The sequence below is a fragment of the Pieris rapae genome, chromosome 13 (genome assembly GCF_905147795.1).
Source record: "Pieris rapae chromosome 13, ilPieRapa1.1, whole genome shotgun sequence".
Classification (NCBI taxonomy): domain Eukaryota; kingdom Metazoa; phylum Arthropoda; class Insecta; order Lepidoptera; family Pieridae; genus Pieris; species Pieris rapae.
In genome coordinates, this window is record NC_059521.1 from 6,367,193 (window position 1) to 6,394,288 (window position 27,096).

At 31.9% G+C, this 27,096-nt stretch overlaps 1 protein-coding gene across 1 annotated transcript in view; it reads right to left on the bottom strand.

The window, feature by feature from the left end:
* LOC110993605 overlaps window positions 1-26,341 on the bottom strand; it is a 30,540-nt gene extending 4,199 nt beyond the window's left edge. The window contains exons 1-5 of the mRNA XM_022259936.2: window positions 26,216-26,341; window positions 23,708-23,779; window positions 1,856-1,951; window positions 606-712; window positions 107-252 (exon numbers count right to left, since the gene is read on the bottom strand). Of these exons, the coding sequence (XP_022115628.2) occupies window positions 107-252; window positions 606-712; window positions 1,856-1,951; window positions 23,708-23,765 (407 nt within the window). The 5' untranslated portion in view covers window positions 23,766-23,779; window positions 26,216-26,341. The remainder of the gene's footprint in view (window positions 1-106; window positions 253-605; window positions 713-1,855; window positions 1,952-23,707; window positions 23,780-26,215) is intronic.
* Window positions 26,342-27,096: the final 755 nt, after the last annotated feature.

The following is a 27,096-nucleotide window of genomic DNA, read 5'->3' on the forward strand; positions in this document are numbered from 1 at the left end:
AATACGCCGAAATGTCCGATAAAAAAGGCTATTATTATTATTATTAGGTAGGTGGGCTCAATTTATTTTTATATAATATAATCATATATGTTTAATTGATACATACTCAGGTTCACTAAAATCCAATGGAAAAGGTTCTACGGCTCTTCTAGACAAGGCTCGCTTGTTCGTGACGACACATCGCACGGTGACAGTTTCCCGCCCGCCCGATAACGTCTCTATCACTATTTTGTGGTAGTATGTTCGTTTTCCCTGGAAAATAACGCATATAGATACAATTTTTGTCAAAATATTGTAAGTATGAAGTATAGTTATTAATTTCAGCAGAAGAATTATTAATCTACGAACCAACACTGGTTTGTATGTTCATTAAATTATTTATTTACACTTCGTTCACGAGTCATAATTAAGAAAAACAAGTAGCTAATTACGAGCCAGAAGAGAAATGTTTAAAAAGGAGATTCTTAAATAAATTTAGACACTTTGCCTGATATCAAGAGGTAAGGAGTTACAAAGAAGGATACTTTGCACAGTAAAGGAAGAGCTAACAAATTACGACTATAAAAGATTTTCTATGTTCGACTAAAAAAAACACGAATACTTACAGTGATCTTATTTAGTACTCGGGTGACGGCGCATTTATGATAATCTTGGAGGTCTAACATATACGTAGCTGCATCAGACTCCATCAGTGGCTGACAGGGCGAATATTCTAAAAGAAAAAACATTTAATATATAATGAGGCGCAAACTAGCTGATGTGGTCTCTGGCAGAATGACCAGCGCTGTGGAACATTCTGCTCCTCAGCATAATGCTTAGCCAGGGCCATTAACAGCCACAGCAAACACATGCTTGAGACGAATCGAATGGGAAAAGGAAAAAAAAATATACCTCTCAATATATATCTTTATTTAATTTTTTCTCTTTGATTATTGTTATTTTGTGTGTTTTTGTTTGTTATAAATAATATGTCTATGTCTAATATTGATTTTTATATCAACATTAAAATATTAACCGTACCAGTTGTGTGGGATTTTTAAAATAGCATTTACTAGACGAAATTAATGTGAAAGTAGAAGTTTGGAGTTTCGAAAATTAAGCTCGTAAAAAGGAAAGACGTTTAGGAACAACGTAGCCTTTTCATTTTTACATAACTAAAGTATTTCTTTTATTTTCTTATTGATTTCAGAACGTGTATGTACTGAGCTAACTTTTAAATTACAATTAAATATCTCTTTATAATGTTAAACTCTGAAATAAATCGTGATTAGATGTAAGTGATATATTGGACAATGGACAACAATTTTTGTAATCCGTTGTCCCAATTTCTCTACTAACAATAGTTCCTTTCGCCGGAAAAAGAATTCGTGAGAACTACTTGTTTACTTTCTCGGTGATAAAAATAAAAATGAATGCTTTGACTGTACTTATAATAACCATTTAACACTTATTTACTATATAGAATTATGCATATCTTTCCTTGATATATTATTAATTAGGATTTGTTTGAGTTCAATTACGCACTCACTTAAGAAAATAACACGCAGAATTATCTACAACTATTATCTATACTGTACATTAATAATTAACTTCTCTTATTCTATATAAATCAATTATTTCGAAAAAATTCAGCCGTTTCTTTCAAAAAACCAAACCAAATCTTTACCTAGAAATGTATTAAATTTAATTTGATATTATTTTTATTGAAGTCACGTTCTGAACCTTTCTAACCAATTATAATTTATCGGAACTTTTTTAAATTCTTCGGAAAGGTAAATCAACTGGAATAAATTAAGGGGGCGTAGCAGACTGTGATTGAAGAGTGCTAGGCTAATAATTATGAATGATAATTTACCTTTTAACTGGTCGAGGTATGATACCTTCCTATCGCCATCCATGGGCACAGTCACCTTCATGAAATCGGCGCCACATTGAATTTGTGCCTCGCTGCCTGTAAAAATAAAAGAATCAAAACCAATTCATTATGACTTATTACAATAACATAACAGTAAAATTGGCGTTAATAAAAGAAAACGAAAATATATTTTTACTAAACATTTTTGTTTTCTTTAGTTTCTAGAAAAGTTATGGTATCTAGGCGTGCCCGAAAAGACGTGGTTAAAAACTCAACTAAGGGTTAGATGGGGTCATCAGTAGCAATTCTTCTACGGGAGGTCGTTCAGCTCAACCCCTGCAGAGTTATAATTTATTTTGCATTTCATAATAAAAATTACTTTTTTTACAATTTTTTATTATAATGAGAAAAAATCTACATCCCGTATGTTTTTATATAATAATATCCATTAGATTGTTACTGACAAGGCCTTGCGTGAGACATATTATTTATGGTTGTTTATTGGGTCTATTGAAAATAATAATTAGTTTTACGAAATACAAATTTATTTAATCATAACTAAGATGACCTAAAATGTTCGGGAACCCACTATGAAAAATAGTAGTCTACCAAAAATAGACCCTGTATTACAAGTTTTAGCGCATAATAGGGATTCTGAAAACGTATTTCACATGGCCTCGAGTGTGTATAATTTCTATAGGACGAAAAAACAAAACAACAATTCGGACTTTTGGCCACCCTGTATATTGTCAATTCATTAACTAAGACTATCTAATTAGCACCTTCAATAACGAATAAAACAATGTTTTGGCTCCAAAGATACCACAGCACTCACTTCGTTCTATTACCTTTGCTGTACATATAAAAGCGATCAGCTCAAAAACGGATATTGTGATAAGAGACAGTAAGGTTATCATAAAACAGTGCATTTACCTAAGCGTTCAAGGATTGGTGTTTCAGTAAAAATGACCGATTGCAGTATTTTTATCTTTTATTTTATTAAAAAATCTTATTTATCTCAATTTTGTACATAAAACTTAATAAGTGATTTAAATCCTTCTTATATGTATTTGTCCTTAATCATTTAATATTTTCTCGTTACGTCAATTCAAATAAAAGGGTTTCATGTAACTTGTCAAAAATATATCGATTATTGTTGAATAGGTCGCATAAAATCTTGCCAAAACACAAGAACAAAAACGAATCTTCTAGCGGAAGGAGTATAAAACAGTTCAATCTATAATATATGAAGAATAATTCAGGTCCTGTTGGCTGTACCGTTAAAGTTTGCACATCGAAATAAATCTGGTTTTCGGATGCAACCAAAAAAGTAGTAGGACCGGACCACCTTTGATGTGACTCACAGTTACATCATTCTTAATTTTAATTTTAAAGGTTTTTAATATATCTTTTGTTGCAGACACAATCGAATAATAATAACACAATGCAGGATGTCAAAAAGATTTACATAATTTTTATATTCGTATGGATGAAGTCCTCGATAGAACGCCTCGTCTAAAAATATTTAAACTATCAGTTAAATTTCAAAAATATCCAAAAATTAGAGAGATGATAATGCAATCTAATTTTAAATTCAATGTTATTATTAGTTTAGTAGCAAAATTTAATATAAGTATGTCAAACATACTTCGCACCGAGGAAAAAAAAATCTCAGTTTTATTGACAACGTTCCGTTGTTCACAATAATATCTGTAATCTTTAGTTCATATAAGCCATAAAGATTCCCTGTAGATATTATCTAAACAATACATAATCACACCATAAATGATAAATACGGTAAGACCATTTTGGGATTATTTCACACGAGCGTCAAGATGCGGAACGGGTGACGACCGATAGGTCATATAGGCTATAGAAAATAATAATTGTCTATGGGTTTAATTGCCATAGAAGATTTCCTCTGTTGTCTCTACTATAGAAAGGCGGGAAAACGTCTCTCCCACGTAGCAAGCAACGATATTGTTACAATAGTTCACAATAATTTTATTTTAGTTAATAAATATTTGGGCGAGCAATGTATTTAAATTAACATTGATTTAAAATTTACTAACAGAACATTTCCTAAGGATAATACAGACTTTTTAATTTATGTAAATAATAAACGTGTAAGTCGTAGGCTTTCTTATTAGTATAATCTATGTGAAATATAGTAATAAAGGAAGTTGATTTAAAACAATGATAGAGAAACGCAACCAAAGCCAAGTTCCGTAACTAGTAGAGTCTGTGAACCATGCAAAAACGTTCCTTGTCTGGATATACAGGTGGTTACAAGATTTTTTTGTTTTTTATTCCTTCAAATATTTATAATATTCTTATGTATGTGACATAGACGGTCTAGGAAAATATACTTTACATAACAGTATTTAAATACAACTGACGAAATAGTTAAGCTGACGTAAAAGTACAGTTTTGTGATAAACTTTTAAGAAACTTCACCAGTTACGAAGCAAACTTTAAATTTAGTATAAAGTTCCGCTTAAAACGGTTTAAATTTTAAAACTTTATGAAGATGTTCTATTTTGAAACCCGTTTTATGTTTCGTCTTTTATTATTATATATTCGGGTTTTACCCATTTATTTTAGACAACTGTAATATTTATAAATACTAAGACAGTGGATGGAACAGCTAATTATGATCAACGTCACGGTTTCGATTTATTTTATTTTTACAGTAATTTAAATAATTTTTTAAATTTTAAAATGTAGTCTGAAGTAAACTACCTCTAGTTCTGACAGTTTTTTTGCTGGAATGTAATACTGAGTAATTACGCAGGTCAACGTAGCGCAAAAAACACAAGGAACTGGACCACCATGTATACTGTTTACAATGCGTTACGATCAGATAATTTCGATCGTTAATCCAGGTCCAAGTTGCCCTCAATGGTCAAGTTATTGTTAACACTAAAGTCTTTTCTCTGCAAGTTCATAAACATTAACTTAATAAACATTAACTTAATTATGCTATTTAATAACTTACTCAAAATTGTGTTCTTTTTAATTTCATTATTAGGTATTAGGTAAATTTGTATCTATAATTTTAAATTAAGAACTGGCAATGAAGATACCATAGACTCATAAATCTAAGAATTAAACCCGCAGATGGTTCTAGGAATTCACTTGCTTGTACTGACTAACGTTAATAATGAATAAGCGTTTCTAATAATGAAATGCAAAAAATGGGCCGCTACAGACGCGCCGACATCCGCAGCCGTGCAACACTTACGCTACTCGAATATTAATTTGTGACGTTGGTTAACGACTGTTATGTCACAGTTTTGGCGTGTAATTTTAGTAAGGACTTTGTTGATGGGATTTTGCCTTTCGTTGGGAATCAACACCATTGTAACATTTAATCATATGTAAGTATATATACCAACCTCGTAATGGCGGCTATTGATTCTATAATAACAAATGAATCCCATACAATAGTCTCATTGGCATAACCTATGGCATTTTTATTTTTAAATTTATTTGAAAAACGAATGTATGAATTTCCTATGGGTGTCACTTGAATCCGCTCTCTGTTCTGTCCGAAACTAGACGGTTAGATAATATTTAAAGATGTTACTTTGTTTTAAATTTGGAATAACATTCCAATTATCATAACACAAATTAAATTTTACCAGAATAAATAGATAGTGAACAATTCGATATAAATATATTGTTTTGTTATACCAACTTAATTATAAGTTGTCACTTCTTATTTGTGATGTATTTCTATCTCTTCCTTATCATAAAAGATCTTTTGCATTTAATGTAATAGTCGAAAAATAAGCCAGCTTGGAAAACTAAGCGTAACTTTGAAAATGAATGAATCAAACAACTATTATAATTTAATAACTCTATTCGTTTACCATAAACGGATAAGCAATGCGCAATGACATCACAAATGCGATGAGGATATCGCTTTGACAATGCGAAATAGCCCGCGAATGCTTACAAATTATCATGATTGTGGATTTATAAGTATTTTTGCATACAAACGTCGCACCGCCTTTGTATTTATTCATTTATATGAGCCATGAGACTGCAGACGATTCTCGACCCTGTCTAAGCAGTGTTGGCCGTGGCTTCAGCGTGCGACTATCAACTCTGATTTGGAAGGTTCGATCCCCGGCTGTGCAATGTTCTATGTTCATCTAACTCTCTCGTATGGTGAAGAAAATCGTGCGAGCTTGTCTATGAAATAATAATTAAAACGAAATGCTATTTGAGGCATAGACCCAATAGGTAGAGTCAATAAGTAAATTTGCAACACGGCTTTGAATTTATTCTTAAACAAAAGAAATTTTGTCTATTAACATGCTCCTACAGCGAAGGAAAACATTGAGAGGAAACCAGGATGTCATAGACTATGCATGAGTGTGACCTTAAAGGATTGTGGCACCACAGGACTTGACACGATGCGAGAGACTTAGGTCATTTGGATTTTGTTTAGACTTCTGTATCAGTTCCCTTGATAATCTTTCTTTATACAAGATTAAATATTTTATAAGCATTACAAATTAAATGCAAACAAATTAATTGACAGTCGCATTACATGAATAGCCTTCAATATTTATTGGTTCTTGATCCGACTCGGAATTCTTGGATGGAAATGGATTTATATTTTGGCATCTCTTAGAAAAGAACTAATTCACTTACTCGTTAATACATGCATTTAAGTAAATAAGATGTATATTCGAACTATTAAAATTTCAGAGTGTAATAAAAAAGTTACCAAACGAAATGTAGTGTCTGAGTTTTAAGTGTTTGCGGTTGTTTATTTGGACTAATTCTTATAGTTTTATTTATAAACAATATTGGTTTAAATTGCATATTACTTTCAATGTCAACAATTAATTACAGGTTTAATTGCTTCAAGTCCATATTCAATTACTGTACGTACAAAAAGTCGGAAATTAAAAAAAAAGAATCGCAAAATATGCTGCTAAGCTCAAAATTGGAAGACGGCTAGTCATTTAATTCAATTTATCCTTAAACTCTGAGGTTTTATTCAGAAAGCGAGAAAAGTCCACAGAACATGGGGTAGCTATAGATCATATTAAGGCGAAACTATGTTGGCGGTGCAGCTAGTAAGATAATTAACCCTTTACTGCATTTTGGTACAAATTAGCTTATCGTTGCTGCAGTAGGCAAAAAATTTAGGTAAATAGACAATTCTATATTTACAACACTTCATGACATTCTCTTTGTTCAAACCCATCCACTTGCTCTAATAGAATCACTGAGCTAAGACGTTAGAAACAGATTTAAATAAATTATTATTATCGCTTGCACGAACGAGGAATCGAACCTGTTATCTGTTGAAAATCTTGGAATCTCCTGACCACGAATTGTACTTAGCTCCCGACTAACTGTGTGAAGACGTATTGTATGTTTATTTGTTTGGTACAAGTTATACGCGAAACCTTTAACCCTTATTGGCACATCTGTTTAATATAAGATTATTTGGTAAAATTAATTTTTATACAAATGAGAGAATTTTTGACTATGATTAATCCAAATAGTTACTAATTAATTTTCATCAATTAAGTATGAAATGTTACCTAAAAAATACATGATTAGTTCATGTATTTTTTAGGCACTAATTACAAAGAAAAAAAATTACTACTGAATTACTTTTACCCAGATTTTGATGTTTATATATAATATAAAGTAGATATGACATATAGGTGTTAGTCTACCTGATTCAACGTCCCTAAGGTGGTAGGTTCGATCCCCTGCACCAATAGACTTCATATCTATGTGCACATTTAACATTCGCTTGATCGCTTGAAAGATCAAGAAAAACATCGTGAGTAATCTGGGGAAAACCTAAAAAGTCGACGGCGTGTGTCAGGCACAGGAGGCTGATCACCAACTTGCCTATTAGATTGACAAACGATCATGAAACATACAAAAATCTGTGGCCCAGACTTAAAAAGGTAGCGACAGATTTATTTTATTTAGATATGACTTACTTTTAAGTATATATTTAGATACCTTTATTAACACAAGACTTAGACCACAATTTCTCTGTAACATTTAAATAAACGGTTAAATTTTACCGCATACTTCAAGACGGTCTAATTGAAGTGTTTCCTTTGAAATAATATGTTATTTGGAATATACATAAGGTTCTCACATACTACTTTGTATGAGATAAACTCCAATACATTTCAATGTAACAACACGTGAAACAAAGCAAACTAAAACTTTCTAAACTGTAGAAAATTGATATGGGTTGCTCAGAGATAATGTAGAAAATTTTTCATCGGTCCAGTATTTTTTGAGTTTATTCGTTACAATCCTATAAACATATAAAGTTTTCTTCTTTATAAAATAATCGTAAACCATTTATTATTTTATAAATTAATAAATGGTATATAGATTTGAAAGCTATTTTGAGAAAAGAAACTACTGATCGAATTGCTTGACTATAGTTCGCCCAGAGACATTGTGGATTCGCGGTAAAATTCTGGTTTTCCAAAAAATAACTGTGCAATTTATGTCGCCATCGAGAGCCACAATGCATTTACATTTATGGACTTTATGGGTAAACATAAAGTAGTATCTGTATAAAACATGGCTTTAAATGCGTTATTGGGGTAAAATAAATTTACCAATAAATCTGTTAATAAAAAATCAATATTTTTTATTAACAGATTTGTTGCATAGACGTTTTTGCGGATAAAATTAGGGATTTTTAATTTTAATTTTAAAGACTTCACAGAATTAAGATATATATATAAGTTTATAGGTTTCGCAGTCTTTAAGCCCTAGCCGTTTATTCACACTTCGTTGCATTAAAAAAAACACAAATGACACTTCTTTTTTTTCTATCGTAATTTTCTAGATACTCTCATACTCTTTTTCTAAAGCGTCTTTCGCATAAAGTACTTGTCTATAAAATGTTAATCTACTAAATGTTGCAATTAAAAGGAAGAAAGCCGCTCACCTGCTACCTAAACTCAGAGGTTCATAAACTGTCTGCTACTTAGCCTCCGTGCGAAACACCTGCTTGTTTAGGCTGACTGTAGCTGTAACCCTATTCTAATTATTTTCATACGTATATGCAAAATAAAAAACGGAATAAATTAAAAATTATTCCACTTATAGAATAGCGAAATTATATTGTTTATTAATGACACTTTAAAAGATAAACTAAATTGTATTGTTTTGAGGTTAGGTCAGTATTTTGTATAGCTATTTATATAGTTTTATACATATTATATGAAAGTTAATTTGAGTAGAAATTATCATTTTTATCAAAGGAAATATAATTTTAAGTCTCTAAAAATTGAAAGCTATTCATTATACTTTAAAGTTGTTTATTAAAATAAGGATGAAACTTAGAAACGATATTTGGCGCGAACTCTCCAGTAAGATAAAAGTTCCCAATAAGATATTATATAGCGTTTCATGACGAATAGCGCTATCTGACAGTCGTAAAAACGTAAAAATACTGTTTATCCTACCAATATATAATAAATAACTTATCCGAACATTGTGAAACAGGCCCTAAATCTCATAAAAAATTTATCAAACAAAAATAAAAGTTTTAAGCGTATTTTCGTGTATTGCCAGCCTTATACATAGGACCTTGTACATAAAAATATATTACAAGAAAACTAGTCCTGTCACCAGTGTATCGCACGTTTTACGAGTTGTAGAAGTGGCTCATGAGGTAACTGTGACATAGAGATGTGCTTGTATCGATAAATGTTTCGATATCTATATACACGTAATACGGTTATATTATTAATTCGACTATGGTCCCTAAGAGAAAAGAGCGTACCAATTATTCAAAAGCCGGCAACGCACTCACAAGGCTTTTGAGAGCTTACTGTCCCTTTGCCCCTCTATTAAAAAAAGGAATAACGGTTGAGGGTAGAGGGGAACCATTTCTTGATTATAAATCGTTTTCTTGTGTAATATTTTATTATTTTGTTTATTATGGGGTTGTAAATTTAGGGTTATGGGAATTTTACTTACATTTAAAAAAAATATATTATTCTTACTAAATTGAGCCGACTATGTCAATTAGTATTTATAAAAGTCAAAATATATAGACTTCTAAAGTTGATATGTTCCTACTATTTAATTCTCCAGCAAAATGCTCCGAGGTGTAACATACATTTGATAAATCATTATACTGATAGGAAAAACAACATTTATAGTAGAGATTTAAAATTTGAAAATGGAATTAGAATATAAAAGATTTAAAGTAAGATAGAGAGTCCATACAGAGTCATGACCCGTCGGCAGATGAAAGGGTTTAGCGAATCTGTTAATCTGTCATTCCTGATGTACGATAAGCTTACTGTAGAATTTCTCAGATTTAGCGTCTAGCTGAAACAGTATATGGAGAGTTGGTTAAGGGAAATTATATTTTATGGTCATAATTCTGTTGTAGTATTTTCCCTTTCGTTTTTTTCTATTAAAAAAAAAATAAAGGCCGTCATAGGAGGCTTGGCAGATGTAAACGTGAAATTATTAAGTTTAAGTAATATGATGACAGGAACTAAATAAGGCATAATGAAAGTCTTTCTATTAAAAAAATAAACAAAAATTCCAAATTCAAAAACTTCTTTCATGTTGTGAATTAGACGCGATTTCGGGTTTCTACTATAGATACTATATAGATATATAGATTTCAACTATAGATATTTTACATCGCATACCAATCATAGATTTAAATTATTGTTTATCTGTTTGACTTTAACACAAGAGATTTGCTTAGTTGATGGAATTTTGTCGCCATAAAGTTATATAAATCTACGTATTGCGTTGCATTGGCGAAACTCATATTATTTATACAATCATAAAATAATTTTAAGATCACGAAATTCCTGTAATAATATCAAAACATTCAAATGTAGTTAAAATATCGATGTATTGTAACATGCCTATAAATCCAATACGCAAAGAAAGACCCTTGTAATCTATTTTTAAACCAATATCTTAAAACAACCGGTATTTAATAGCTTTTTACGTTTGTCAGTTTATTTTTACCCTCAGACTGGATGGACTACCTATAGATATTTCTAAATACCTTTGTTCGTCTAGACTAAGCTTTAGAATATTTTATCACATTTCCAAAAAAGTACGGCAGTTTCTACACGACGCTTTCTTTCACAAGAGCGCACATAGACAGAAAGTTCATTGGTGCACAGCCGGTGACCGAACCTATGATCTTATGGATGAGAGTCGTATACTAAAGCCTAAGCCAACACTGCTCTCGTCGTGTGTCTAAGCCCTAAGGCATAGAGAATAAACTCGCAATAAACTTTTAAAGCGCGCAATTTCACGTGTGTTTCACAGATAATGGAATCGTCTTTGATTATGTAAGTCCTGACTTACTTACGTTGTACTCGTATATTGACTGTGACTTGCAAAGACAAAGACTCTGTTCCGTCTCTGAAAAGTGCTATTTGACAGTATGAAAAATAAAGTGAAAATCACATGAGTAAGACATGGAATTAAATAACTTGTGAATAATCAATAATTTATAATAAAAATATTCATTATTATAAGTCACGTGACACCAAACAGATACGGACGAAGACGTAGTTTACCAGTAAAAAATATTCCTGTACGCCATCATAATCCGTTACTTTCTTCTGAAACTGTCCGTGGTAGAAATAAATGTGTTAATAATAATGATAGTTGACGTTTGTTTCCGTTTTAACTGACAAGGACATAGGACTGGTGGGACGCCATCTTGTCTAGAGAGCGTTTTTCATGGCTTCATGAAATTACGAATGTCATGTGAATTTTTACACTTATCATCATTTATGGTCATGAACTTTTTGGTTTTCAAATCTTGTCTGGGTTAGAACCCCTGACGGCTCTTAGAGCTTGAGCTGAAACTTCTTTATCAATAAAATATATGATCGCAATATGTGCAATGATATACCACAAGCAGTGTTCTGACCGCAAGTGTACTTTATCAGAAACCCTAGAAAAACTGACCTCTACAAAACTAGAATAACATTTGTAGGTCAAACGCATCCTAGTAGTAATGTCTAGTACAAATTGCATCCGCCACTTTCCCTTATTACAAGTCGTTCAATCATTGGAATCAGGTTCCATGTTACTTAGAACCGTCCTTTATCAACCGTTTACCAGCTTGTTACATTAAAGAAATAAAAAGGGGGTCAAAACTACCCCTTCACATATTTTTTTTCATTGCTTTGTAAAAAGGCATGCCGGTTTCGACAATATTCCCTTCACTGTCATAGCGAATGTTAAATGCGCACACAGACAGAAAGTTCATTGATGCCAACTTTTATAATTTTATCTTCTGCCTTATAATTCATAATTGATAAACAATCTACTCATGTGTCTTAATCGCAGCGTAAACAAAATTTAACACAAACAATATTTTAGTTAAAATAGATATTACTGGAGTGCACACAAAGTTTTTGTATAACTTTTCCTTGCTTCAGATTGCCAGAAAGAGCTCGTTTATTAGCATTGCCAGCATTGCATTGCGTAATTTGTATGACTATAAATGCTTGTGTAATTATAAGTGTTAATTAAAAATACTGCAAATTACATGCAACACTAGCTATATTACCTACACACATGTGTAATATATAATATAGCTAGTGTCGCCTTAAATATAAGTGAAATTGGTTGCATTTATTCAAAAATTTCATTCATATAAAAGCAGGCTCAGAAGTTATTGACGCTCGAGCCCGCTTTAACAAAACTTTATGAAACGATCCTCGTAAAGAATGATCCTAAATTCGCGATTTACAGTCTGAAGTGTAAATCTAATTTTGTATCCGTTCAGAACTGTCTAATATTATTGAAAATTGGGGTTTTATGCTTATCCCGTTAAACTTAGTATGTGTTTTATACATTTAACTACACAAACTATTACGAACTGATCTATCTTTAGAGGATTTAACAGTGAGACGAATCAAGAGACATTCTAGGAGTACGTCTGCAAATTGGTGTCATACGGGCGTCATCTATTTTACCTAATAACAGCTTTCATAGTATTACCATTTTTACTAGTCACACAGGTTTCCTTACGTACCCTCCTTAACCTAATTGCTCAACGTCACCGAGTCAAATACTCACATGTCTTTAAAGTAAATATTACGGTGACAATATGTCAAAATTTTACAGGTTTTACGTAACGGGGTTTACGTAAAAATACCATTTATTCTTCTTCTTCAATAATAAGTAGTTCATGAAAAAAAAACTAAGTTATTGATATAGACAAATTTAGCTTAAAAGTTACGAATCACAAAATATAGGTATTCAAAGTGTTTAGTTATATGTATTTATCAGAAGAATATAGTGGTTTTTATATAGGTGACAATTTCAAATAAGAATAAAACTCTTGACACGCTATACACTGCTGCTCAAATTGTAGCGCGGTTTCTGAAAACGAGACAATTTTGCGTCCCACAGTTCATTTTGGGGAGACCGAGGCTCGTAATTGTAAAAAGGGACAGTTCCGTTCAAAACGGTCTAGTCTCGTTAGGTATACACCGAGAACGCTACTCCCGCTACTACAGAATAGTCCATTCAGTTAACTTTAATACATCTATCTAGTAAACGAATAAATCACGTAATACAATTTCTGATTGTGTCTATGGTTAATTAAGTCATATTACCGTTAGCTTTTAATGAACGAATCTCAGTACAGTAAGTATTAATAATGAAAAATGGTAGTCCCGTAAACTCCAATAGAGCATGGGGCAGACGGTACTGTATCTGCTTCACGCATCATTACACTTGATAGGCATGTGACTTCCCACCCGAAACATTAATTACTTAACATGATGTACAATTTATTGTATTGGACAAAGGACGTTCAACAAGGTAGGACATACGTATATATTTACGTTACTGTCAGCTGTCATTGTCATTTTATACCACAGAGCATATAAATTAACAATACTAAACTACTAATTTCAAAACCGTTAAAACTTGTCGTTTATTCGATTTGCCAATGTTACTAAATCTATCTATGAAATAGTAAGTCGTAAATTTAAAGGTGCTTGAAATAACAAAATTATCGTACACCACAACTCTCACATTTATTATATTTTTATACCTTCATTATAAGGTGACATTCGCATAAAATCGCCAACAATGTTATTATCAGATTGTATCGTGGGAACGCTGAATTAAGTATTAGGCGATATAAATCAACCTTTTGTTATAATTATGTGAAAGTTTTAAAGGTTTGATCGACCATGGAGATAGGTATACACATTTGTCATTTTTATGTTAAGGCAAATTTGATTGTTATATACTTAGTCTGGCCATAAATACTGATACAACTAAAAATAAACAAAATATTACATTTGAATTTGGAATGTGTCATTTTTATATGATTGTCCATTAAGTTTTCTCATTTTGGCGCCAATACTTTATATAATATTTTGCGATATTAAAATGCAGTGGGGTGATGAAGAGAACCAAATCACTGTGATTGGATTACACAAAGTAGGTATGGAGCCAAATGCAATTTTTAAAACTCTCCATACGCTTGGTATTAGAAAAATATTTGTGTACCGGGCTATTAATAGGTACAATGAGACCTCCTCTGTTTGTGAGTGAAAAATATCTGGCCGTCCACGTAGTGTTTGTACGAAAAAGATGGTCAAAGCAGTAAGGGAAAGAATTCGAAGAAATCCTGTCCGAAAGCAAAAGATTTTATATCGGGAGATGAAGATAGCACCTAAAACCATGTCGCGTATTTAAAAAGATGACTTAGACTTGTAGCCTATAAGAGACATACTGATAATTTCTCAACTGATAATTTAAAAAAGATTAGGGTGATAAAATCTAAAAAAATTCTTAAGCGGTACGCATAGGTAGGTCACAAAAAAGCTTTGTTTACGGATGAGATTTTTTTTTACAATCAAGCAACATTTTAACAAACAAAATCACCGTATTTATTCTCAAAGCTCTAAGGAAGCTTCCCAATTAGTAGACAGAGTGCAACGTGGGCACTATCCGACTTTAGTGATGGTTTCGTGGGGTATTAGCTATAAAGGAGAGACTGAGGCATACTTTTGTGAAAAAGGTAGCAAAACTTCGGCACAAGTGTATCAAGATACCATCCTTGAGAAGGTAGTGAAGCCCCTTAATAACACCATTTTCAATAACAAAGAATGGTCCTTCCAGAAAGACTCGGCACCGGGTCATAAAGCTCGGTCTACGCAGTCTTGGTTGGAAATGAACGTTTCGGACTTCATCAGCGCTGAAGACTTGCCGTCGTCTAGTCCCGATCTTAATCCGCTAGATTATGATTTATGGTCAGTTTTAGAGAGTATGGCTTGCTCTAAACGGCATAATAATTTCGAGGCCCTAAGACAATCCGTACGATTGGCAGTGAAGATTTTTCCCATGGAAAGAGTGCGTGCTTCTATCGATAACTGGCCTCAACGTTTTAAGGACTGTATCGCACCCAATGGAGACCACTTCGAATAAGCTTTTTATATTATAAATTGTTTTTTATTTATGTATTAAACTAACACACTGTAAAAGTAATAAATGTTATTTGCAACAGAAAAAAAAATATTTTTCTTTGTTTCAGTATTTATGGCAAGACTAGGTATATAAAATATTTTTTGAGCGTTTTAATTAATACATATATATATAAACCAATACTTTGTTTTTAATTAGCTCAGTTCAATCTTTGAGGTCTAGGCCTCAGATTTCCGTATCTATCCCAAAAATCTTTTCTGACACTACTCGTCGAATTTTTGGTCACATGCCTCACGATGTTAACTTCAACGTACGAGTGAAATTTATCAGTCCATTGGTGCTTAGCTGGGGATCGAACTTTCGACCTCTGAGATGACAGATGAGTTTAAGCCGCTAGTTCAACACTGCTCAGGTTCATGCTCAGGTTTCAGCAATACTTTTACATAAACATAAGATACAATTCATGTCATATATCACTAATCTTACTCTTCTATGTCGGAATTAGAAGACTAGACCGTTCACAGCCGCTAAGCCGTAAACTGGCGTCATTCAATGGCTACGTGGACTATGGGATACAGGATATGTGTGGAGGAAGGATATTTTCCTCCAATCTAAAGGATTCTCGACTAGGTTAATGACTGACTGAACTTTGTAAGCGCTTTTCAGGGTATGTCGTCATCGCAGATTGTAGGTTATATTGTTATGTTATTAATTAACTTAATTGTTGGAGAAATAACAATAAACTAATAATAATATAATAATAACTCGCGGATTTTATGTAATTTACGGTACCAATTAGGTCTTATTAATACAATATGTTAAACACTATCGCGTGATTGTAAATTTACAAGCGTAAGTCATAAATATCTAGAGCATTCCATAAATCTGTCATTAAAAAAATAAAATCTAAAGCACCACACATAATGATACGATACTATATACATTTAGTTAACTTTACATTAGTAATGTAAGAGCGTGCCTCTAATAAAAACCATAATTATCCCCTATAAGCTATTTAGTAAGCAGTTTTAACTTTTTAAAAACAATGTAAAAAGATAACCCTGGCAGGTTTGCCTGAGAAATATTAATGTCGCCTTAAAAAAGCTGGCGCGGGAACGTGTTCTATTTTTAAAGCAGTGTCAATTTTGTTTTTTTTAAGCAAGCCTGCATCCGTTTGGCCAACCGTGTGGTCAGCATAGAGTCTAGAATTTTGTAGCGATTAAATCGATGGCTTGTAAGCGATGACAGCTCGTTTAGCATTCTTTGTTCGATTTAAGATAAATTTATTTTCTGACTTTAATATTTTGGTTTGTTATATTTTATATTTATAATTATGTAATGAGAATTACACCATTTTTTACTGAATCAAAAAAAAATATTTTAAGAAGCTTGTTCAAGTACTTATTTTATTGCTTACCTTCTTTATTCTTTAGATCTGGCTCCACATTTATGACTTTAAGTAATGGGTCATAAAGAATTTATATTAAAGTAAAATTAAGGGCTCCCATTGTTTTTAATTGAAAAATTTACCACGGTTGAACGTGATTACTATAATTATAGGCTTATGTTTTTACATAAAAAGTTTATGAGTAGTAATTTTTGATTATTTATGCGGCTAATGCAATCTAGCCTCATAAATAACTGATGTTTTAACATATTTTGTTTTTAATAACAAAGTAAGACTTTCTTTTATTATCCCATACCGCTTGTTAGGAATCTAAATTGCAAAGCCTGAGGGCGACAGGCACATAGACGTACCTACTAAATGACCGTTTCGAAATATCACGTACATATTGTGTTAAACAAGTTTAAGGGCCTAAAGCGATTGGAGATTTTTGCTGTTAAATACCGACCTATCTTCGATGATAGTTCTACGATTTGCTCTCATATCGATCAAGAAAGTTGATTTCACCGTGGTTGGAGTCATTCCATGACATTTAATAAATTATTAACAGATTGTATTCGATTTGAATATTCGAACGTTGTCCAAAGAGTCAAAAACATAATAGATCATTACTAGCTTCCGATGCGATCAAAATCACAGACAATAAGTTTATTATATTCTGTGCTCGTCGCGTCGCTGAGTGAGGGATCGCGGAATAACGAGGACATAAATAAAACATTGCTTTTTGTTACGATACGTCATAGTCAAAGTTCAAAGCTAATGTAATGCCGCATTTCCTATTACGTACTGTGTGTATTTATTATGCAAGCTGTCAAATGTAATATTGATAACAATTTGGTGATATGTTCGTGACAAGTGTATCTCGAATCAGTTTATAATTAAAACTACAAATTAGGGACGTATGAGTTGCCCGTTTTACCCCATTTTGCTATGTTTTTAAAAGCATAAGATGTATCTAAAACGTCCGAAAAAACTCTATCTTTTAATTATGTAGCGAAGTTAACCATTTGTTATATGTTCAAGAAGCGTAACCATTTCTTGCGGGAGGTTAAATTATCTATAATCTAATATAAGTTTCAAAGTCACGGCCATTTTAATTATAAACTCTTTTATATTCGCGACATGTTTTTGTTTTCACGAACTGGCAACACACGACCGCTTCTGCGAATTATTTACCCATATAATAAGGATAAAGAAATAACAAGTTTTTGAATAACAATAAATTTTATTATCTGTGAACGACGAATTATAATCGTAGCTTGACAACTAAAGTAATATTATTGTTGTTAATTTGACCTTTAACCCCAATGCATTATATGTATTTGAAAATGGAATCAAGTAACGTCTGCACAATTTTGCAATATGTTACTAACATTCATTTCAAGAATAACTATTCTATGTTAATGAACTCTATGCTACATAGTCTCTTTGTCATTAATTGCTTCCATAGAGTTACGGCATTACAATTAGATACTATGCTCTGACGGATAGCTGTCGATAGATAAAATCAATTTCTCACACATAACAAGAGTGCATTGTTTGGTTTATGAGAAAACAGATTATAATTGTGCAAATTACATGGTATACACGTAATGTTGGAGGCTGATGTTTTATTACTAAAAACTGAAGGTTTTCAAGTTTCATAGTATATATTAGTATGATAACATCTTCATAATTGTATGGAATGTTAAACAGGATCTGTCTTATTAATTCCAGAAGCTAAGTTATTTCAGCGATGAATTTCTAAGAATACTGTTAAAATAATCCCCACTGAACTTTATCATAGTTTATTCTTGACTAACAATCAATCATCTTAGTTATTTTTTTATGTAAAAGAAATCAAAATTGAAACCTTGCAGTTCATCTCATCGTGAAAAACTGCAGAGTACAACTGGACATTTAGGATCTAAGTTAAACAATGGGTATATTTAAAAACAAGGACAGTCAAGTTCTAGGTATTATGGATAAAAAAATATGACGTGATGTAGTTGTTGAGACGAGAGAGGATAAATACAGCATATTTGCTGTTAGTTGTAGAGGTCATGTTTTTAAGGCCCCGTTTTATTTGCGGTGCTTAAAGATTCACGGAGAATTATCAAATCTAACGCCATTATGATGCCCACCATTGCTAACCTTTTTAAAATTCAACAGACAACGGGTTAGGTTAGTTTATTTTTGTTTATTTTATTGAAGTTATACTTCTTTATATTATTTTGGTGTTTTAATACAATTTCAAATACGACGTTGATAGTATTTACTAATAATTTTTTTTTTAAATAAAATCTTTTGTATTAATTTAAATATTTATCGTTAATCACTACTGCATTTTACTTATTTTTTTTTCCATACGCCAAATAAGTATAACTTCCAACGCGCGTGTACATAAGTACACACACTCTTTTTTTACTTTAGTTTGTACTGATATAATCACTACTATTATTTTTGCTAGTTTTAAATGGGCAGCAAGTGAGTCAACAATCCTTACTCCACCACCAATACGTTGCAGAAAACCCGTCGAAGAGTCATTCATTTTAACAGTTGTATGAATAAGCCACAGCAGTGTTCCACGTGCGACTCTCATCTCTGAGGTCGTAGGTTCCATCCCCGGCTGCAATGGACTTTCTTTTATATGCAAATTTAACATTCGCTCGAAGGTTGAGGAAAACATCGTCAGGAAGCTCGCCTTAAGCCCAAAAAGACACGAGGCTGACTCACTGCCTATTAAATTGACGTTTAAATTATCATGAAACATATTTAGAAGGCCTTCAGGTTAGGTTCTGAGACCCAGGCATAAAAAGGTTGTAGCACTGATTCATATATTAATGAATAAAATAATTACAAATTAATATTTTATACTAACGGTGCCCCGTTTACTCCTATTGTCTTACTCAAGACGGTAGAAGTTTAGTTTGAAACGGATGTTTCGTTACCACGTTTTTGTGGTATATTGGGGCCTCACTTTATGTAAGTATACCTTATACGGGTCTGAAATAATTGTGATTCATTATAACCCACACAAATCCTTAGCCAACCAAAAATGGGTTTGATTGCCAATCTCATTAAAAATCTCGCCTGTGCGCCTCGTCATAAAGTTCATATCTCTTTACAAGTAACATATGCAAATGTTAAAAACACAGTATATAGATCGTTATTGTCATGTGATACGGTGCATTTTCCAATGTTCTAAGACCGTATTTTGACTACCCACGTAACACCTACATGGCATCATGAGAAAAAGTTTTTAATATGTATTTAATAACTTAAGCAATGACACGGCAATTTACAGTTAAAGGGAATGAACTCTGAAGACTATTTTCCTCTACAAATTTACCGAAAATATTATCCTAGTTTACTAGTCATTTTATTTTGTGAACTATTGAATTGTGGAATCCCTGAGAAATAGGACCTTTGTTTAAAAAAATGTTTATAAAAAGATCATACTCTTCCTCCAAAGGCCGGCAAGGCAACCACTAAAATATCCATGGGCTGTCATAAAAGTACTTTATAAGCTCGTTTGCCTATCCTATTAAGAAAAACTTTTGTCATGTCTTTAGTTCTAAAACACTCACGAATTTCCAGGATATTACGTAGATTCTTTTCATTTTCCTATGGCTTGTTATTTGATATTTTAGTTCAGTTTTTGAAGTCTCTTCATTTTAAGCGTCTCGAGTCTCGCGAGTGCGTGAGCGTTCCCTGTATTCAATTAATTTTTAAGATCGAACATTATACCCGATTGAAATAAAGCAATAAGTCAAGCGTAGGCTGGATTTGGTGATTAAGGTGCATGTTGTTATTGAATTACGACCTACCAATACAACTACAGTCGACAAGGTTACGAAACCTACAGTTATAGTTAGTTAAATATAAAATATGATAAAACCCGTTTCTATTTATTCACAATACGTCTGATGCAAAAAGGAGTATTAATGTGTTAATACCGTAGTGCTAATATTATTTTGCCTAATTATTTAGTTACGCCAAAGAGGAAGCGACTCAGTTATCGTAAGACGAATGTGAAAACTTCTCCTGGCATTAATCTCTATATATATAAAATCTCGAGTCACAATGTTAGTTCCCATACTCATCCAAAACGGTTTGACCGATTCTTATGAAATTTAATATGCACATTCGTTGGTCTGAGAATCGGCTACTATCTTACGAACACCTAAGCGATAAAGGTTGTTCAGCGCCATATTTTTTTTATTTTATATTTCTTTATGGTACGGCATACAAAAATACATACAACCCTTAATTTTCAACCCTCTCCAAATAACCTCCATTTTTTATTTTTTTATTAAAAGCTTATGACATGAACTCTGCGATTCATATAGAGAAAAATGCACATAACAACATAAAAGGTTCCATTCCGGAAAACCGAACAGTCTCTGGGGTAGCATAGCAAAATTTTCTATGTCGGTATGTACTAAGAACGTGTGCTAGGTAAAATCACATTAAGGAGAAACGAAGTTCACGGGAGCAGCTAGTGTTAATATAAAATTCAAAGATGGGAAAAAAATTTCTTTTTTTTTGCGATCGAGGCGCAAACTAGCTGCTGTGATCTCTGCTCCTCAGCATCCAACTACAGCCATAGCAACAGCTTGTTCTTTACAAGAAAAAAAATATTTTCCCTCATTCTTTTTTTTTTCTTTGATTATTGTCATTTTGTGTGTTTTAGGCTGCTTCGCATGGAGTCCAGAAAGTCAGCCTAAATAACCCGAGTACTTGACCATAAGTGAAAAAAGCGGTTTTCTTTTTGAGAAGTGGCCTATATCTATTATTATATAATACGCTGTATACAGTGATATGTCTAGAGTATATGACTGCTATATACAGTGGGAAGCTAGGATCAGCTTTTACCATAATACCTTACTCATCTGTCCCTATGATACAAGACTTAATAATAGCCTTCATTTATAAGACCGACATTGACTGACGGAGATTATAATCAAGCGCAGTATTAAAATATTTGTGGCATTATGTGTGTTATTAAAATGCTTACTAACACGTTTATTTTTCTAAACTTTAAAGTAGTAATAATAGACATAGGTACATATATTAAAATTACATAAATATTAATCTTTAAATTGACATTCAGAGTAACTTCCAGAGATTTATTTTTACGTTTTCTTTTATCAATATCAATTTAAAAAATCGTTACATTGCAGATAAAAATGTGTATATTTACTACTACCAACTAATCTAGTAATGGGAAAAAAGAAATGCTAAGTAAAAACAATGAGCAGTGTTTGCCTAGTGGCTTCAACGTGCGACTCTCATACCTGAGGTCGTAGGTTCGATCCCCGGCTGTGAACCAATGGAGTTTCTTTCAATGTGCGCATTTAACATTTGCTCGAACGGTGAAGGAAAACATCGTGAGGAAACCGACATGTCTTAGACCCAAAATTCGACGACGTGTGTCAGGCACTGGAGGCTGATCTGCTACTTGCCTATTAGATTTAAAAATGATCATGAAACAGACTCAGAAATCTGAGGCCAAGACCTAAAGAGGTTGTAGCGCCACTGATTTATTTTTATTTATTTATTTAAGTAAAAACCATAATCAGTAAATGAATCTAGTATATTGTTTTAATTAAGTAATACTATTATTATCATTGTATTTCATTTATTCTCATGCATATTACCGATCGAAGGATATGTCAGAATAGATTCACAGTAAAAACTCACGCCAATGACCTATCACCGTTATGTGATGCTGTAAAAAATATTCAAACAAAAAGCAAGACCGCGACAGACTGATATTGATTTTTAATCAAAAGGATTTAAAGATTTACTTATTTCGTTATATATTATATATCGCAATGTATTATAAATAATTAAATAGGTATAGTACATACAACGTATATATTAAATAAACTGGGACAGATATTTAAAAAAATATAACGCTCTTGTGTCGGAGCTATAAAATATATTAAACTGAAATTATATAAATGCCTAAAAATCATAGAATGAAGTGCGGACTAATTCGTTTATGCTGCATGTTAATATAGAAAACATCTATAACACGTGCAGTATAGAAAATTGTATATCTGCGGTTTACATGACATTGATACGTCAAAATCCAATACATCTCTGGGGGTTTAGTCAAGATGCCATAACAGTAGAGTATGTGGAAAGTCCAAAACTAAATTTTTCGTGACTTAGGGCCTGTTTCACAATGTCCGGATAAGTTCCAAATAAGCTATTTGTTACTTATTGGTAGGATAAACAGTATTTTTGCGTTTCACGACTGTCAGATAGCGCTATACGTCATGAAATGCCAAGTATCTTATTCGGAACTTTTATCTTTCGAATAATTTATGTGTTGCATAGCTATTTGACACTTTATACATACATTGTGAAACAGGCCCTTAGTCAGACATAACGCCAAGTAAAATTTCTGAATCTAAGATCAAAAATACCGGCCTATGTCTCGCGTTAACATCGGAAATTGGTATAATCATTTAAAGAAGATTTGGTACATTGTATTCTATGCCAGTGGGTCTGTTTATGTAAAATCAGAGCATGTCATTTTATTACGTTCTACTTAAATTGGTAGCGTAAAAACATTAGGTAACGGTTTTGATTCGAAAGGGCTATAAAAACAAACTTCCGAATTAAGTTTACGAATACTTTCGTCTACGATTTCACTCATCAAGATTTTCTGCAGAATGTGATTTAGGTATAGCATGCCGATGAAGCATATTATATATTATATGAATGTTTGATCATAAAATGGTACATATGTTATGTCAAGTGCCATAAATCAAAAAAGTTTGAATTGTAAAAGCACTGAAAAAAATTGCCTTCGTAAAAAAAGTCAGGATTAGCCCTTATGGTGGTTAAGTATACTTAAAATTACTAAAATTTTCCTAATTTTTTCTTTCATAAGAACCTTCTCCTGACAGGAACAAACACAACACCAGAATTAGCGAAATTAGTCGTTCACGTTAACATTACATAAAATATAAGTAATAAAAACTTACCTTTACCGACGGCCATATGAATTAAACTTAAACAAATAGTAAGTTTGATGATCGCCATTTTGTGTGGATTACCTGGAACATTTAAAATCTAGTAAATAGTTGTTTAAAATTGAAATGACGCGCTCTGACGACCTTAACTGAAGCGTACCATAATATGCTGTCTTTTTATGTATGTATATGTACAAAAAGAAATATACCACCATAAGAAATACAGTTATTCCATATAATAATAGATATGTATTACTTAATTGTAAAAACTAACTGGAGTAGTTAATAAAGTAAAGTAAAATTCATTCGACAAAATCGTTTCCATTTATTTCATTCTAATTTATTAAGTCTACGCCCTTGATTTGGTATCTTTTTTGAAATTATGACGTTTATAAGTGTACATAGTTAGTAATATGAATAAAGAAATTTTAATTATTCCTTTTTTATAGAAATTATTTCGCGAGTGATAATTATGGTTATTCGCCTTCTGATCTATGTATTTGTCAGCACATACCGCACTGTCTTCTTTTATATTAAAAATTATAAATTAAAACAATTATTGTTGATAATGATTTGTTTTTGTTTGGAAAATGGCTTAAACTTATGAAAAGCTTAATGTTAACTCAAGGATTTAACAACTGTCAGTGACTATTTTAAATAACGAAACTGACAATTCCAATCTCTCATTTAGTATTAATGACATAAATCTATTTCGTTGGATACACACCAATTTAAAACAGTTGACCGAAAATTGACAAACCGAAAAATTATGAACATAGAGAATGGGCTACCGTTTTTCACAGTTATCTGATTTGCATAATTCATGAAGATTAAAAATCATGTTTCTTAAATATATTAGTGTTAAATAGATACATTGATTATTAATTAGGCCGATAACTGTATATAATTACGAGTAAAAGATTAGATAAATATCTTTTAGATGTGAATTAAACTTTTAATAGATTTCCTTCTCCGAAATTTTATTACCATGGTTTTGGTGTAAGAATTCAATGACCTTATATTGAAAAAACAAACTATTTATATGGGATTTGCACCATGTGACAGAAAATTTTATTGAACAAAAAAAAAGTTTATTGTTTTTACTTTAAATAACAGAAGTATTAATAGTAATTGTACGTGTATTTTTTCCTTTGAATTAATGTGGTGCCTTTTTCATATTAATATTGGAAAGACTTAAGTAAGCCATCACAAGGTCGTCTTCCACGGTGTCTGTCCAACAATATCCTGTAGCTAAAAGCCAGCAATTAGCGGGAGGCGGTACAGGACATGGAGCGCTGGAAGTTTCTTATTTTGGAAGCCAATACACTTTCTGGATTGCAGGGAGAGCGGAGTGAATAAGTGAGTTATTGAAGTAATCACCAGATATATTTGACAATTCCGATATATGATATCGTGAATAAAATTTGAAATAGCATTCTCGAAAAAAATTATTAGGATTGTCTATAAACATATTCATACTGTATCTACTATTCTTTATTTATTTAATAAGATTATTAACTAATTAAATAAAAGGATCTTAGACATTCAACGTCGCAATTAATTGCTACTTAGTAAAGAAAGCAATAAAAATTCCTAAATTGTATCTTAGTAATTAACTAAGACAGCTCTATAAACATTTTGCCTTTGAGTGAAGATTCCGACATACCACACAGTAGTAAAGTTGCCATTCTGAAATTTACTTTTCGTTATACTATTTTGTGCAAAAATTGTATAATATGCTGAAAATCAGAAATAGTTCTTCTAAATCTGCCATGATCTGATCAGAATCAAATATAAGATATATGATGAATGTGAAAATCTGAAACTTTGAACAGCTAGACATAATACACATCCAATTTCCAATAGGGTTGTTTCACATCTTAAGAATACAATTTTTTTATAAATATTGTACGTATTGTTTAGCAGGTAGTGTTTTTTATTTTATATAGCGATTTTTTTATTAATTTCATATCACGATGTACATTACTTATCTACTCTAAAGTTTCTAAGTGAATGTAATTCTTTGAGAAATAAAGTATCTTTGAAACGAAAATCGTAAGAATAGGACTTAACCATTTTTGTTGAGAAAAGATATTTGGACTGTAAGCTTTATGACTTATTTTCTAAAAAGGAGTTGGCAGCCAATGTTCTTTAATAAACAAAAAAAATACACAAAAAGTTCTTACATGTTTTTTTAAAGATAATGGTAGTCGAGAATAGTAATGAAATACATGATATCTGATGTGTAGATATATTTGCATTTAGTTTTTACCTTAAATACCAATAATACAGGATATATTTATAAGTCATTCAAAATATAACCGAAATCCACTCAAATAAAAAGGAAACAACAACAACTTCAGACTTTTCCCTCAAGGTTTTACATTTTTAACCTATGCCGTCATACAAACTGTCAAACAAACGAATTGCCACAACGAAATAAACATATAAGTCCATTGAAAATCAAATCCTTGAACCAAAAAGTTTTCATTGTCTTAAGTACAGATAAAAAATACTCACAAAAACCATAAGCAATATCCTTGTTGACAGCTGATCAAATATGGCCGCACTTTATCGAACAACGCGCACTATCGCTGCGCGCGCACTCCACGGCCTTACTGAGTTTACCTACGCGTTGTGTGCGTGATTCGTTAGGACTTCGCCACATTGGCTATGGACTACGGTACTCGAAAAGTTATACTTTTGATAAAAACTTTTTGCACAATTTTTTTTACTACCAAGATATTAAAGAATTATCTGAGCCTTTCAGTACATATTTCACATAATGATGTTACCTTTGGTTTGTATGGCATAATGTAATAAATTTCGCAACTTAGAATATTGATTCAATCAACTGTAAATAAAACATTTATAAAGGTTCAATATAAACGGGTTGTATTATTATACCTTCTGATTCAGAGCCGAGACTTCGTGTGACTTCCGTAAGTCATTAATTTTGACTTACAGAAGTCATACTTAACGCTTAAGTTTAAACTCGAATTCTAGATGATTGTATGCATACCACCTATTATAATATATCACACTGTTGTTGTTACACATATAACTTTCTTATAATTTTTGAAGGAACTTATATATTATATATTGTTATCATTTCATACTATGTCCTCATTATTTTTTTTTTAAATCACCATTCTAAAGAGACCTTTATTCATCAGAAGCTCATTGCGAGAGAACCTGTGAAGGCTGCATTTGATGTGTCTTAGACCAAAAACGTCATAAGTGCAAATTCAATACATTACAATATAAACTTTTTGAGTATGTATTATGAGCTAATATAAGTTAAATAGGAATGGATTACTCAATGTCTACTATGTTGGGACAAATCTTATATCTTTAAAACAAAATGACTATATTTTAATCCTTGGCGAAAGTAGAGGGTT